At 38.2% G+C, this 16,883-nt stretch overlaps 1 protein-coding gene across 1 annotated transcript in view; it reads left to right on the plus strand.

The window, feature by feature from the left end:
- Positions 1–16,883, plus strand: part of LOC131495931 (ankyrin repeat domain-containing protein 26-like) — an 80,136-nt gene that overhangs the window by 45,397 nt on the left and 17,856 nt on the right. Inside the window, exon 12 of the mRNA XM_058701107.1 lies at positions 1,187–1,309. Coding sequence (XP_058557090.1) covers positions 1,187–1,309 — 123 coding nt within the window. The remainder of the gene's footprint in view (positions 1–1,186; positions 1,310–16,883) is intronic.

Below are 16,883 nucleotides of genomic sequence, written 5' to 3' on the forward strand. Positions count from 1 at the left end.
TCTCCATTCTAGAATTGTGATAACCAAATGAGTTCATTGATGTGTGTAGAAGTGTTTCTATTATAGTACAGTGCCTAGATTTTTCAGTTATCAATAGATATAATTCTTATAACTGACTATAGAAATGGTAGCAAAGTAGATACCTATGAAATATTCTCAGGAAAGAAGAATTTTAGGAAATTTAATCTGTCCGAGTATATGCAGAGCTAAGGATTTTACTGTGGGGTCTCTGTGTTCGATATCTACTGTAAATTCAATTTTTAAGTGTAGTCGGGTTTATTAATCTTTTATTTTAGGCCTTCTGGTTTGTTGTAAATCAGAGAAAGGCTTTTCCAATTCTGAGATTCTGAACACTTTTCTCACAAATTCTTTTTTACTTTCATGCCTTCATTTTCTACAGTTAAAGTTCTGAACTTTTTGGAACTTACGCTTGTATAAAATTTGAGATTTGGAGCCAACTTTATTTTTTTTCCAGTTGGATATTCACTTACTGTAATCTTCCTTCCTTCCTTCCTTCCTTCCTTCCTTCCTTCCTTCCTTCCTTCCTATGTTTCTTTATTCATTAGAGAGAGAGAGAGACAGAGAGAGAGAGAGAGAGAGAGAGAGAATGCAAGCAGGGGAGGGGCAGGGAGAGGGAGAGGGAGAGCGATAATCCTCAGCAGGCTCCTGACTGTCAGCACAGAGCCTGATGCAGGGCTTAAACCCACAGAATGTGAGATCATTCCCTGAGCCAAAATCAAGAGTCAGACACTCAACCAACTGAACCACCCTGGCACCCCCTGAAACCTTTTCATTGTTTAAACATAGATTATGCTTTCATTTAAAAGAAAATCATGATAATGCCATTTTATTGAGTGCTATCTGAAAATGTTTTTGGTTTTACTTAGCTTTCTGATGATCATGAGAAAACACAAGATCGGTTGCATAAAAACCACATGTTGCAGGATAAAATTGTCGTGCTGAGACTGGAAAGAGACACCATAAACAATCAGAAGTAGACAGGGAGATAACACCTTTAGTGTCTTTAACTGAATTCAGTGAACAGGAATGTGTATGTGTTACAAAAAGACGGTGAATTGATGTATGTGTTGATATTTCTCAAAGTACGTATGTGAGAGTTGTCTATTATTAACATAATTTAATAATAAGATGATTTAGAAAATCAGTAACAGAAATGTCTTATTAGGTAGTTGTGAGACAACTTCAACAAGAACTGGCTGATACTCTGAAGAAACAGTCTATGTCACATCTTCATCTGGAAGATGAAACACGGAATCTCAAGAAGAAATTAGGTCAAATCAGAAGTCAGGTATGTAGTAAATGTAACCTGTCAACAGCTAACTTATAGCTAGTTAAATAATATAAAGTGTTTTAGGATACCAATTTCCATGGACCGCTTTCTTTGGTATTTTCATTATAATTAATTTATTATGATTTTAGTATCTTTACAATGCATTTATTTCATAAACTTCTGCCTCTCCTTCTCCTATTTGTGTTATACATTGTTTTCTTATAATACTTACTTTTAGGAAAGTTGAGGCTTTTGTATCCTTCCTCAGAGAAATTGAGAGACTTTTTTCGTTCTTTCTTTAATTTAAATTTTTTTGACAGTTTATTTATTTATTTTGAGAGAGAAAGTGAGAGAGAGTGTGTGCATGCATGTTAACAGGGGAGGGGCAGACAGAGGAGAGAGAGAGAATCCCAAGCAGGCTCCATGCTGTCAGTTTAGAGCCAATGTGAGGCTCAGTCTCATGAACCGTGAGATCATGACCTGAGCTGAAAGCAAGAATTGGACGCTTAACTGACGTAGCCACCCAGGTGCCCCAAGAGACTTTGTCCCATACTAAACAATGTTTTTTAATGATATCTCTATTACCATGATGAGGCAAGCTGGATCAAATCAGAAGATAATGTTTAATGGAATGATTCAGATAATTATCTTAGTTCTCATCTTCACTTTTGAGAAGAATGTATATTGATTTCAGGATGACTTGTACAGAAAGATCACTTAACAAACCACTTGAACTTCGGCATTTCCTTCATTTTCTTTGCCTTTTAGACATATTGTCAAAGCACGGAAATATTCTGATCATGTGTAGTATGGACGCCCAAAAGCGAGAATTAAGAACATTCTCTGTGTCCTGCCATTGGGTTTTTTTTAAAGCTATTTTGAGGTACAATACACATACCATAAAAGTCACCCATTTGCCACGCACAGTTCACTGTCTCTGTGTACACTCGTGCAACCATCACTGCCATCAAGTAGAATGTTTTCCTCATCCTGAAAGGAAACCCTTACCATTGCCCCCAGCCTCAGGCAACCACCAGTCTACTACTTGGTCTCTCAATGGAGTTGCCTCTTGTGAATATTTCATATAAATGGAGTCACACAACGTGTGGTCCCTTGGGACTAGCTAGCTTTACTTAATGTTTTCTGGGTTCATCTGTGTTGGTTACAGCTTATATCAGTGCTTCATTTCTTTTTATTGTCAAACAGTACTCCATTGTGGGCTAAGGCCCTTGTTCATTCATCAGTTGATGGACCTTTGGGTTGTGTCCACTTCTTGCCTATTAATATGGCTGCTTATGAACATTTACGTAGTTCTTGTGTGGATATCCGTTTTTAATGTCTCTGCCATCAGATTTTATCCTCTGAGTTAATCGGGTTGATTTTACCATCTCTCAGCCGTTACTCATGCTGTCCTGTCTTTTTAGTTCTGTTCCTCTTGAGTAAACCTATGTTATTCAGACTTGGCTCACAGTCTCCTTTCCAATGAATTTTCTCTGACTGTTCTAACTCCCATTAGCTTTAACTCTCTTGACACTTGTCATCTAGCCTGTGCAGAACAATTTAGTCCTTTATTTGACATTGTTTTTATTTTTTTCATGACAGGTAATTTCATCTTCCTAAGTATAAATTTAAGGGATAGTAATATTTGACACGGGTGATACTTATCCTTGTATAAATTGAAAATACTTTAACTTAACAGTTTTTCCAATAAAATTAATTACTTTATACCGTATCAATAAATTCTTCTTGAAAACATTGGTATAGCAAAGCTTTTATTCTAAATGTATGCTAAGAAATGAAATACTAAATTGAGGGGTGCCTGGCTGGCTCCAGTCGGATTAGAGTCTGCCTTTGGCTCAGGTCATGATCTCCATGTTCTTGAGATGGAGCCCTGAATTGGGCTTTCTGCTGTCAGCAGAGCCTGCATTGGATTCGTTGTGTCCCTCACGTTCTGAGCCACTCAGACTCGTACTCTGTATCAAAAAATAAACGTTAAAAAATGTGTGTATATCTCTATACACACACACACACACTTATATAAGTAAAACTATTAATGAAAGCACTTAATCAAATAGAGGAGAAGTGTTCAATCAAATGTTTAGTTTTTTTTTTCCCTCTCACTATGAAAAAGCACGCTAAATTTGTCTTTCTTTCTTACACAGCCAGAACTGTGATTTACAGATTTGTATCACTTTACCAATGCAAATATCTGGGGACAGCTTTTCTGATATTCTTTTACCACAAACCCTTAATCTCTTCATCAGAGTACATGCTAAAGCAGCCTAACGTAAACAGTATGGACATGAAATGATGGAGGAACTTTAGTTTCACAAGTCTCGTTTATTTCCATGTCAGTGGCTTTCCCTTGCCTCTGATGGTCATGTAAAGGATCTACTACTGAGTCAAAGAGGTGCTATTTGTACCGTAGTCTGTGAGCATTGTCCACTCAGTGGTATAGAGAGGAAGTAAGTTAAAAGGATTATAAGTGGAAAAAAGTACTGTTGGCTAGTGGCATTGGCAAAGTTTTTTGAAGTACTGAGGAGAGATTCTGGGCCTCATGCTCCCCATTTGCTACCACTTGCGGTGGAATGAAGAATAACTTCAGTATAATTTGTATAGGGGAAAACTTGTTTTGGCAAGCCACCTGCCTAAACTATCACATTGTATTGGAACACAAACTACAGCAACAGTAATCATGCTACATGCAGACACTTAGAGCTGACTATGTGCCACGTACCCTTCTAAGTTGTTCATCTATTATTTCCTAATGTAATCTTCCCAACATCCCAGTGGGGTAGATACTATTATTATTTATTTTGAGATCACTTTTTTAAGGTCCTTTGTTTTGAGAGAGACAGAGAGAATGTGGGGAAGGGCATGTAGGGAGAGAGAGGAAAAGGGAGAGAGAGAGACAGAGAGAGAGAGAGAGAGAGAGAGAGAGAGAGAGAGAGAGAGAAAGAGAGAGAGAATCCCAAGCAGGCTCCTCACTATCCATGCAGAGCTCAATGTGGGGCTCAATTACATGACCCTGTGATCATGTCCTGAGCTGAAATCAAGAGCCAGACACTGAACCAACTGAGCCAGTCAGGTGCCCCAGTAGGTGCTATTATTACCTTCATTTTACAGATGCAGAGATTGAGACATGGAAGTTTTAGGTAGTGTGCTCAAGGTCATACAGCTCATAATGAGCAGAACTGGGAAATCAGACCCAGGCATTCTGGCCCCTACTAGGATATTATTTCTCAAATTCTTCCATTAAATATCTTGTTGTCACTGAAAATAGCATGTTCAGTTTTATAATCATGAGAATAGAAACGTCATTCACCTATGTGAATATGTAAAATCATAGTTGATGTGGTGCTTGGAATATGAAAATAGAAATGTTTACCATGAGGTAAATTCTTATATTTCCTCCATTTGACCAATAGATACATTTGTACATTTATGTGATCATATATAATTTAAAAAGATTAACAATGTTATGTTTTTGTAGGAGAGTAAGGTTGGTAAACTATTCTGTAAGAGTATTGAAACATTTCATCTTTGTAAGCCATAGTCTCTGTTGTAGAAGCTGAACGCTTTTGTTATGACCTCAAAGTAGCCATCAATCAGCATGTAGAGGAGAGAGTGGCTGGCTCCAAAAATATTTTACTTACAGCGGCGCTTGGGCGGGTTAGTTGGCTGAGGTCCTGACTCTTAATTTCCACCCAGGTCATGATCCCAAATCCCACATCATGAGACCAGTCATGAGACAGAGCCCCACATCAGGCTTCGCCCTGAGCTTGCAGCCTGCTTACCATTTTCTCTGTCTCTCCCTCTGTCTCTTTTCCCCACTTCTGCATGCTCTCTCTCTCTCTCTCTCTCTCTCTCTCTCTCTAGTCAAAAAAATTAAAGAAACAGGTGATAGTGTTCTACTAGATTTTCAGTGGTTAAAATTATTTTTTCTCTATTTTAGTTGCAAGAAGAACAGGAACGACATGCAGAGGCCGTAAGATATGCTGAGGAGATGAAAGATCATGTGCAAAAGTATAATTTAAGCCTCACAGAAAATAACTTGTTTATTTATAAAGCAGATAAACAGTGTAGTATGGGAAATGTATTAGTTATGCCAGTATATCATTGTTAAGCTGGATACAAATTCCAGCTTTGAGCTATTTTTAAATGCAGAATTGTGGCATATTATCTCTCAATTTTGCACCTTATCCACAAAACACGATGAGAAAAATGGCACAATTCCGAAATCTTCCTCTTGACAAAATTTTAAGGATTTCTGTAATACCCTCATTTGTTCAGAAAGTATGTGTTGTTGTTTTAAATTTATGTGTGAGAATAATTACCTTAAGATCTGCATTTTAGGCTACAGGTTAAAAATGCCATGCAAGAAGCAACCATCAAACATCAAGTGGCCCAGATTCAAGATCTTGAGAGCAACGTGATAAAGACACGTTTGGTAAGTCGGTCTCTTAATGTCTGTCCTACTGAAAAGGAATCCGTATTTCACTAGTAGTAGTACATAAGAATGTTTTGGACCATATGGAAAATCTCACTGCTGCAAAGGTTTGGTTGATATTGTTCCTACTTGCTACTAGTGATGTAATTCTTCTATATAGATGAAGTTGATTGAATTCATAAAGTAATGACCTTTATAGTGAGATTTTCATAAAAAACATTGTGAGAATCTAAAAAAAGCAACATTTTATATATACCACATTGAGCATCTGTTTTAGTCCACCTTTGGCTACTGTTAATAATGATGCTGTGAACATTGGCATACAGATGTGTGAGTCCCTGCTAATATTTTTCAGCGTGATTCAAACATCCCCAATCTTTGAGTGGTCATTTGATCTTGAATACTGACATTCTCTTGTAATCTCATCCCTTCAGTGAGAGTTTGAGAACGGGTTATTTTAATGATGATTTGTTGTAATTTGTAATTATAAGTTTGCAATTTATTATCTTCATTAACAATGACCGGCAGATCATTATGCAAACGTCCTTCTCAAAGGAATGGACTTTTCTCCTTGTTGGATTTTGTAAAGGAAAAGAAATGCCAGTGAAAAAGGAGAAATGGCTGCTCTGTCAGGGCCTTACCTAGTAACATAGTGCTCCTACCATTGCAAGTTCAGACTCATTTTTTTTTCCATTCACTTCAGTTAGTCAGACTTTCAGAGATTTCACAATTCAATCTCAGAAAAGACTAATGTGCATTCAGGATTCTCATTTATTGATATGTAGTGAAACCCCAACTGTTTTCCAACCAGAACAGTTAATGTCCTCACACTCTCACCCTCCTTTGTAGGATTCTCATTGTAAATCCTAAGTGGGAGCAATGAGGTAGATACGCTGACCAACTCGTTTCTGTCAGTCACAAAAGCTATATAATATACATCCAAGTTTCATTAGACAGCTATACCCGTCAGGGGAACTAGAACATTCTGTTGACTGGTCCTTTTTGTGGCTGAAGAGACATTGAAAATTACTTCCTTTTCTAGACGTCTTATTAATGAGTCACATTGTATTAGGGAACTTTTCATGCGAGTAACATGATACTCAGTTGATCAGTCTTCTATGAATGAGAGTGCTAGGCATTGTCTTGCTACTGTGTCCTGAAGAAATCTTTAAGGTCTCAAAAACTAAAATTTGTAAGAATATCCGAAACTGGTGAAGCTTATTAAAGAATAATGAGGGATTTAGTGTAGATACCTATAGGAAGGAATTAGGGTTATGGCATGAAATTACCTGCCACTTTAAGGTGTTCCCTGTGGGAAAAAAAAAAAAAAACTTAGATAGCTTTCAGCCAACTCAGTCCATAGCTCTGACTTCTCTAGAAGGTCCTTATCTCCTGAATCCCCAAACCAGGGGCTACCTGGGTGAAGATATTTGATGCACACAATTTTGAGGTGAAGAATCTGGATTGGGAAGAAGAGGTAGCTCTAGCCAACTTAACCTTCCTAACAATATAGTCAAGTATGCATCTGAAAGGAACTTCAGAAGACTTCCATAAGTTGAAATCTCTATGGACGAAGAAGTTACTCAAAAGGAAACAAAGGCAAGCCAGTGATCATCCAGCCCTTGTGATAAATGTCGTGTTATAAAGAAAAGTGAGACAAAGTATGCTGGTCAGCATCCTAAGGGTAAGGGTGCCCCCTAAGACTCAATAAGAAAAACACACTCAAAGTAACACAGAAAAGAGTCCAAATAAAATGTACACGATTAGCTGTCTACAAAGGTACTCCATGTCAAGTAATGATTTTTGAGTGTGCGGTTGAGGATGTTGTCTATGAGCACCTACATGGAAGAGTGAAAAGTACACATGGCCTAGGTAAAGGGGCCAAAGCTAGAAATGTGAATTAGAGAATCTGGTTGTGAAGCCTTAAGAGCAATTCAAAACACAGATAGCAAGGGGCAAGGACTTAATGTCAGGGGTTGCCGTCCTTCAGAATTACAGTGTGGTTAAAAGAGAAGAGGGAGGGCATGGTCATTTTTCTCAGCTGCTGCTGAAAAGTGAAGCAGGATAGAGACCTTAATAAAATAAAAAAAAAAGAGGTTCTTGATGACCCTCAAAATGTCTTAGTGGAATGATAGGAGTGAAAGTTAGATTTTAGTGTAAAAGAAGGAAATAAGTGAAGAAAAGTTGATTCTGTGGATGAGACAATACATTAAAGAATGCTCGAGTCCACTGCAAGGGGAGAAGCAGCGTGATAGGTGGACAAATCTTCAAAAGTTAAGCAAATGGTTACTAGAAACGGAGAAATTGAAATCTTTCTTCCTTATGCAGCCAGTGCTGGAATTTACAGATTTGTAGCACTTTACTAACTGCAAAGCTCTGAGGCCAGCTTTTCTGATATGTTGTTACCACAAAGCCTTAATCTCTTCATCAGAGTACCTGCTAAAGCAGCCTAATGTAAACAGTATGGACATGAAATGATTGAGGAACTTTGGTTTAGCAAGACTCGTTTATTTCCATGTCAGTGGTTTTCCCTTGCCTCTGATGGTGATGTAAAGCATCTCTTACTCAGTCTAAGATGTGCTTTTTGTACCGTGGTCTGTGAGTATTGTCCACTGAGTAGTATAGAGAGGGAGTTAGTTAAAAGTATTATAAGTGGGGGGAAAAAAAAGTACTGTTTGCTAGTGGCATTGGCGAAAGTTGTGTGAAGTACTGAGGAGAGATTCTGGGCCTCATGCTCCCCATTTGCTCCCACTTGCGGTGGTATGAAGAATGACTTCAGTATAATTTGTATAGGGGACCACTTGTATTGGCATGCCACCTGCCTTAACTATCTCATTGTATTGGAACGCAAAATACAGCAACAGTAATCATGCTAAATGCATACACTTAGAGCTGACTATGTACCATGTACCCTTCTAAGATGTTCATGTATTATTTCCTAATTTTATATTCCCAAGATCCCAGTGAAGTAAATCCTATTATTATTTATGTTTCAGATCACTTTTATAAGATTCTTCATTTTGAGAGAGAGAGAGAGAGAGAGAGATTGTGGGAAGAGCAGGTAGGGAGAGAGAGAGAGGGAGGGAGAGAGAGAGAGATTGTGGGAAGAGCAGGTAGGGAGAGAGAGAGAGGGAGGGAGAGAGAGAGAGAATGCCAAGCAGGCTCCTCACTACCCACCCAGAGCTGGATGTGGGTCTCAATCACGTGACCCTGAGATCATGTCCTGAGCCGAAATCAAGAGCCAGACGCTGACCCGACTGAGTCACCTAGGTACCCCAGTAGGTGCTGTCATTACCTTCATTTTACAGATGCAGAGACTGAGACACAGAAGTTTTAGGTAGTGTACTTAAGGTCATACAGCTCATAACCAGCAGAATTGGGAATTCAGACCCAGGCTTTCTGGCTCCTACTAGGATTCTGCTTGTCAAACTCTTCCATGAAATATCTCGATGTCACTGAAAATAGCATGTTCAGTTTCATAATCACGAGAACAGCAATGTCATTCACCTATGTGAATATTGAAAATCATAGTTGATATGGTGCTTGGAATATGAAAACTGAAATGTTTACTATAAGGTAATTTCCTATATTTCCTCCATTTGACCATTAGATACATTTGTATGTTTATCTAATCATATATAATTTAAAAATATTAACAACGTTATGTTTTTGTAGGAGAGTAAGATTGGTAAACTATTCTGTACCAGTATTGAAATGTTTTCGGCTTTGTAGGCCATAGTCTCTGTTGTACATGCTGAGCTCTTTTGTTATGACCTAAAAGTAGCCATCAATCAGCATGTAGAGGAAAGTGTGGCTGGGTCCAATAAGATTTTAGTTACAGGAGTGCTTAGGCTGCTTAGTTGGTTGAGCGTCCTGACTCTTAATTTCCACTCAGGTCATGATCCCAAACCCCACATCATGAGACCGGTCATGAGACCGAGCCCCACATCAGACTTCGCCCTGAGCTTGCAGCCTGCTTGCCTTTTTCTCTGTCTCTCCCTCTGACTCCCTTCCCACTTGTGTGTGCTCTCTCCCTCTCTGTCTCTCTTTCAAGTACAAAAAAACAAGAAACAAAAACATTTAGTTACAGAAACAGGTAATGGTGTTCAACTAGATTGTCAGTATTTAAAATTATTATTTTTTCTTTATTTTAGTTACAAGAAGCACAGAAACGACATGCAGAGGCCGTAAGATATGCTGAGAAGATTAAAGATCATATGCTAAAGTATAATTTAAACCTCACAGAAAATAACTTGTTTATTTATAAAGCAGATAAGCAGTGTACTATGAGAAATGTATTAGTTATGCGAGTATATCATTGTTAAGCTGGATACAAATTCCAGCTTTGAGCTATTTTGAAATGCAAAATTTTGGCATCTTATCTCTCAATTTTGCACCATTACCACAAAACACAACTAGAAACTTGGCACAATTGCCAAATCATCTTCTTGATACAATTTTAAGAATTTCTGTAATACCCTCACTTGTTCAGAAATTACACGATACAGTTTTAAAATTATGTGTGAGAATAATTATCTTAAGATCTGCATTTTAGGATAAAGGTTAAAAATGCCAGGCAAGAAGAAACCATCAAACATCAAGCGGCCCAAATTCAAGGTCTTCAGAGCAACTTGCTAAAGGCAAGTTTGGTAAGTCGATCTCTTAATGACTGTCCTACTGAAAAGGAATCCTTATGTCACTAGTAGAAGTACATAAGAATGTTTTGGACCATATGGAAAATTTCACTGATCAAAATATTTGGTTGATATTGTTCCTGCTTGCCAGTAGTGATGTAATTCTTCTATATAGGTGAAGTTGATTGAATTCATAAAGTAATGATGTTTGTAGTGAGATTTAAATAAAAATATTGTGAGAATCTAAGAAGAGCAACATTTTATATATACCACAGTGAGCATTTGGTTTAGTCCTCCTTTTGGCTATTGTATATAAAGGTGCTGTGAACATTGGCATACAGATGTGTGAGTCCCTGCTAATATTTTCCAGTGTATTTCAAATGTCCCCAGTCTTTGAGTGATCATTTCATCTTGCATTCTATCTTTCTGTTGTAAACCCAACCCTTTAGTGAGAGTTTCAGAAAGGTTCTTTTAATGATGATATGTTGTAATTTAAAATTACAAATTTGCCACATATTCTCTTCATCAACAATGACTAGCAGGTCATTATGCAAACGTCCTTCCCAAAGAATAGAGTTTTCTCTTTGTTGGATTTTGTAAAGGAAAAGAAATGCCAGTAAAAAAGTGGAAATGGCTGCTCGGGCAGGGCCTTACCTAGTAACATAGTGCTCCTACCATTGCAAGTTCAGAAACTCATTTTTTTTTCCATTCAGTTGAGTTAATCAGCCTTTCAGAGACTTCACAATTCAATTTCAGAAAAGACTAATGTGCCATTCAAGATTATAATTTATAGATATGTAGTGAAACCCCAACTGTTTCCAACCAGAACAGTTAATGTCCTCACACTCTCACCCTCCTTTGTAGGATTCTCATTGTAAATCCTAAGTGGGAGCAATGAGGGAGATACACTGACCAACTCGTTTCTGTCAGTCACAAAAGCTATATAATATACATGCAAGTTTCATTTGACAGCTATATACGTCAGGGGAACTAGAACATTCTGTTGACTAGTCCTTTTTATGACTGAAGGGACATTGAAAATTACTTTCTTTTCTATACGTCTTATTAATGAGTCACACTGTAATAGGGAACTTTTCATGCGAGTAATATGACACTCTGTTGATCAGTCTTCTATGAATGAGAGTGCTAGGCATTGTCCTGCTACTGTGTCCTAAAGAAATCATTAAGGTCTCAAAAACTAAAATTTGTAAGGATATCCGAAATTGATGAAGCTTATTAAAGAATAACGAGCGATTTTCTGTACATCACTATAGAAAGGAATTAGGGTTATGGCATGAAATTACCTGCCACTTTAAGGTCTTCTCTGCGAATCAAAAACTTAAGATTGCATTAGGCCAACTCAGTCCATAGCTCTGACTTCTCTAGAAGGTCCTTATCTCCTGAATCCCCAAACCAGGGGCTACCTGGGTGAAGATATTTGATGCACACAATTTTGAGGTGAAGAATCTGGATTGGGAAGAAGAGGTAGCTCTAGCCAACTTAACCTTCCTAACAATATAGTCAAGTATGCGTCTGAAAGGAACTTCAGAAGACTTCCATAAGTTGAAATCTCTATGGACTAAGAAATTACTCAAAAGGAAACAAAGGCAAGCCAGTGATCATCCAGCCCTTGTGATAAATGTCGTGTTATAAAGAAAAGCGAGACAAAGTATGCTGGTCAGCATCCTAAGGGTAAGGGTGCCCCCTAAGACTCAATAAGAAAAACACACTCAAAGTAACACCGAAAAGAGTCCAAATAAAATGTACACGATTAGCTGTCTACAAAGGTACTCCATGTCAAGTAATGATTTTTGAGTGTGCGGTTGAGGATGTTGTCTATGAGCACCTACATGGAAGAGCGAAAAGGACACATGGCCTAGGTAAAAGGGCCAAAGCTGGAAATGTGAATTAGAGAATCTGGTTGTGAAGCCTTAAGAGCAATTCAAAACACAGAGAGCAAGGGGCAAGGATTTAATGTCAGGGGTTGCCCTCCTTCATAAATAAGGTGGGGTTAGAAGCGCAGAGGGAGGGCATGGCATTTTTCTCAGCTGCTGCTGAGAAGGGAAGCAGGATAAATACCTTAATATTTTTTTTTTTAAAAAGGTCCTATATGACCCTCAAATTTTCTTAGTGGAATGATTGGAGTGAAAGTTAGATTTTAGTGTAAAAGAAGGAAATAAGTGAAGAAAACTTGAATCTGTGGATGAGATGATACATTAAAGAATTTTCGAGTCCACTGCAAGGGGAGAAGCAGCGTGATAGATGGACAAAGTTTCAAACTTAAGCAAATGGTTAATAGAAAAGGAGAAATTGAAATCTCTCTTCCTTATGCAGCCAGTGCTGGGATTTACAGATTTGTAGCACTTTACCAACTGCAAAGCTCTGGGGACAGCTTTTCTGATATACTGTTAGAACAAAGCCCTAATCTCTTCACCAGAGTACCTGCTAAAGCAGCCTAACGTAAACAGTATGGGCATGAAATGATTGAGGAACTTTAGTTTAGCAAGACTTCATTATTTCCATATCAGTGGCTTTCCCTTGCCTCTGATGGTCATATAAAGCATCTACTTCTCAGTCTAGGCGGTGTTATTTGTACTGTACTCTGTGAGCATTGTCCTCTGAGTAGTATAGAGAGGATGTAAGTTAAAAGTATTATAAGAGGGGAAAAAAAAGTACTGTTGGCTAGTGGCATTGGCGAAAGTTGTGTGAAGTACTGAAGAGAGATTCTGGGCCTCATCCTCCCCATTTGCTGCCACTTGCGGTGATATGAAGAATAACTTCAGTATAATTTGTACACAGGGCCACTTGTATTGGCATGCCACCTGCCTAAACTATATCATTGTATTGGAATGCAAAACACATCAACAGTAATCATGGTAAATGCATACACTTAGAGCTGACTATGTGCCACGTACCCTTCTAAGTTGTTCCTGTATTATTTCCTAAATTTATATTACCAAGATCCCAGTTATGTAGATACTATTATTATTTATTTTGAGATCACTTTTTTAAGGTTCCTTAATTTGAGAGGGAGAGAGAGAGAGATAGAGTGAGAGAGAGACAGACTGTGGGGAAGGGAAGGTAGGGAGAGTGAGAAAGAGGGAGAGAGGCAGAGAGAGAGAAAGACAGAATTCCAAGCAGACTCCTTGCTGTCCACGCAGAGCCCAATGTGGGGCTTAATCACGTGACCCTGAGATCATGTCCTGAGCAGAAATCAAGAGCAACACGCTGACCCGACTGAGCCACTCAGGTGCCCCAGTAGGTGCTGTCATTACCTTCATTTTACAGATGCAGAGACTGAGACATGGAAGTTTTAGGTAGTGTGCTCAAGGTCATACAGCTCATAACCAGCAGAATTGGGAATTCAGACCCAAGCTTTCTGGCTCCTACTAGGATACTGCTTGTCAAACTCTTCCATGAAATATCTCATTGTCACTGAAAATAGCATGTTCAGTTTCAATCACGAGAATAGAAGTGTCATTCACCTATGTGAATATTTAAAATCATAGTTGATGCAGTGCTTGTAATGTGAAAACAGAAATGTTTACCATAAGGTAATTTTCTATATTTCCTCCATTTGACCAGTAGATACATTTGTATGTTTATCTGATCATATATAATTTATAAATATTAACAACGTTATGTTTTTGTAAGAGAGTAAGTTTGGTAAACTATTCTGGAAGAATATTGAAACATTTTCAGCTTTGTAGGCCACAGTCTGTGTTGTAGCAGGTCCACCCTGCTGTTTTGACCTAAAAGTAGCCATCAATCAGCATGTAGGGGAGAGTGTGGCTGGGTCCAAAAAGATTTCAGTTACAAGGGCACTTGGGTGGCTTTGTTGGTTGAGCGTCCTGACTCTTAATTTCTGCTCATGTCATGATCCCAAACGCCACATCATGAGAGCGGTCATGAGACTGAGACCCACATCAGGCTTCACCCTGAGCTTGGAGCCTGCTTACTAGTATCTCTGTCTCTTCCCTTGACTCCCTTCCCCATTTGGGCATTCTCTCTCTCTCTCTCTGCCTCACTAAGTCAAAAAAAAATTACATTTGGTTACAATAACAGGTGATGGTGTTTTACTAGATTGTCAGTAGTTAAAATTATTTTTTTCTTTATTCTAGTTGCAAGAAGCAAAGGATCGAGAGGCAGAGGCCATAAGATATGCGGAGAAGACGTAAGATCATATGCAAAAGTATAATTTAAACCTCACAGAAAATACCTTGATTATTTATACAGCAGATAAGCAGTGTAGTACGAGAAATATACTTGTTATGCCAGTATATTATTGTTAAGCTGGATACAAATTCCAGCTTTGAGCTATTTTGAAATGCAAAATTGTGGATATTATATCTCAATTTTGCACCTTATCCACAAAACACGAGAAAAATGGCACAATTCCCAAATCTTCCTCTTGATACAATTTAAAGAATTTCTGTAAGACCCTCATTTGTTCAGATATTATATGGTATTGTTTTACATTTATGTGTAAGAATAATTATCCTAAGATCTGCATTTTAGGCTAGAAGTGCAAAATGCCAGACAGGAAGAAACCATCAAACATCAAGCGGCCCAAATTCAAGATCTTCAGAGCAACTTGTTAAAGACAAGTTTGGTAAGTCGGTCTCTTAATGTCTGTCCTACTGAAAAGGAATCCGTATTTCACTAGTAGTAGTACATAAGAATGTTTTGGATCACATGGAAAGGCTCACTGATCCAAATATTTGGTTGATATTGTTGCTATTTGCTATTAGCGATGGAATTCTTCAATAGAGATGAAGTTGATTGAACTCATAAAGTAATTACTTTCATAGTGAGATTTTCATAAAAACTTTGTGAGAGTCTAAAAAAGCAACATTTTTATATATACCACAGTGAGCGTTTGGTTTAGTCCACCTTTTGGCTACTGTTAATAATGCGGCTGTAAACGCTGGCATACAGATGTGTGAGAGTCCCTGCTAATATTTTTCAGCGTGTTTCAAACTTCCGCACGCTTTGAGTGATCATGTCATCTTGAATTCTGACTTTCTCTTGTAGTCTCAACCCTTCAGTGAGAGTTTGAGAACGGGTTATTTTAATGATGATTTGTTGTAATTTGTAATTACAAGTTTGCAACTTATTCTCTTCATCAACAATGACTAGCAGGTCGTTATGCAAACGTCCTTCTCAAAGGAATGGACTTTTCTCTTTGTTGGATTTTGTAAAGGAAAAGAAATGCCAGTGAAAAAGGAGAAATGGCTGCTCTGTCAGGGCCTTACCTAGTAACATAGTGCTCCTACCATTGCAAGTTCAGAAACTCATTATCTTTTTCCACTCACTTGAGTTAATCAGCCTTTCACAGATTTCACAATTCAATCTCAGAAAAAACTAATGTGCCATTCAGGATTCTCATTTATTGATATGTAGTGAAACCCCAACTGTTTTCCAAGCAGAACAGTTAATGTCCTTGAACACACACCCTCCTTTGTAGGATTCTCATTGTAAATCCTAAGTGGGAGCAATGAGGGAGATACACTGACCAACTCGTTTCTGTCAGTCGCAAAAGCTATATAATATACATGCAAGTTTCATTAGACAGCTATACCCATCAGGGGAATTAGAACATTCTCTTGACTGGTCCTTTTTGTTGCTGAAGAGGCATTGAAAATTATTTTCTTTTCTAGACGTCTTATAAATGAGTCACATAGTAATAGGGGACTTTTCATGCGAGTAACATGACACTCTGTTTTCAGTCTTCTATGAATGAGAGTGCAAGGCATTGTCCTGCTACTGTGTCCTGAAGAAATCATTAAGGTCTCAAAAACTAAAATTTGTAAGGATATCTGAAACTGATGAAGCTTATTAAAGAATAACGAGGGATTTAGTGTAGATCCGTAAAGAAAGGAATTTAGATTATGGCATGAAATTGTCTGCCACTTTAAGGTCTTCCCTGTGAAACAAAAACTTAGTTATCTTTCAGGCAACTCAGTCCATAGCTCTGACTTCTCCAGAAGGTCCTTATCTCCTGAATCCCCAAACCAGGGGCTACCTGGGTGAAGGCATTTGATGCACACAATTTTGAGGTGAAGAATCTGGATTGGGAAGAAGAGGTAGCTCTAGCCAACTTAACCTTCCTAACAATATAGTCAAGTATGCATCTGAAAGGAACTTCAGAAGACTTCCATAAGTTGAAATCTCTATGGACGAAGAAGTTACTCAAAAGGAAACAAAGGCAAGCCAGTGATCATCCAGCCCTTGTGATAAATGTCGTGTTACAAAGAAAAGTGAGACAAAGTATGCTGGTCAGTATCCTAAGGGTAAGGGTGCTCCCTAAGACTCAATAAGAAAAACACACTCAAAGTAACACAGAAAAGAGTCCAAATAAAATGTACACGATTAGCTGTCTACAAAGGTACTCCATGTCAAGTAATGATTTTTGAGTGTGCGGTTGAGGATGTTGTCTATGAGCACCTACATGGAAGAGCGAAAAGGACACATGGCCTAGGTAAAAGGGCCTAGGTAAAGGTGTGGT

Source organism: Neofelis nebulosa, chromosome 15, assembly GCF_028018385.1.
Source record: "Neofelis nebulosa isolate mNeoNeb1 chromosome 15, mNeoNeb1.pri, whole genome shotgun sequence".
NCBI classification, from domain to species: Eukaryota; Metazoa; Chordata; class Mammalia; order Carnivora; family Felidae; genus Neofelis; species Neofelis nebulosa.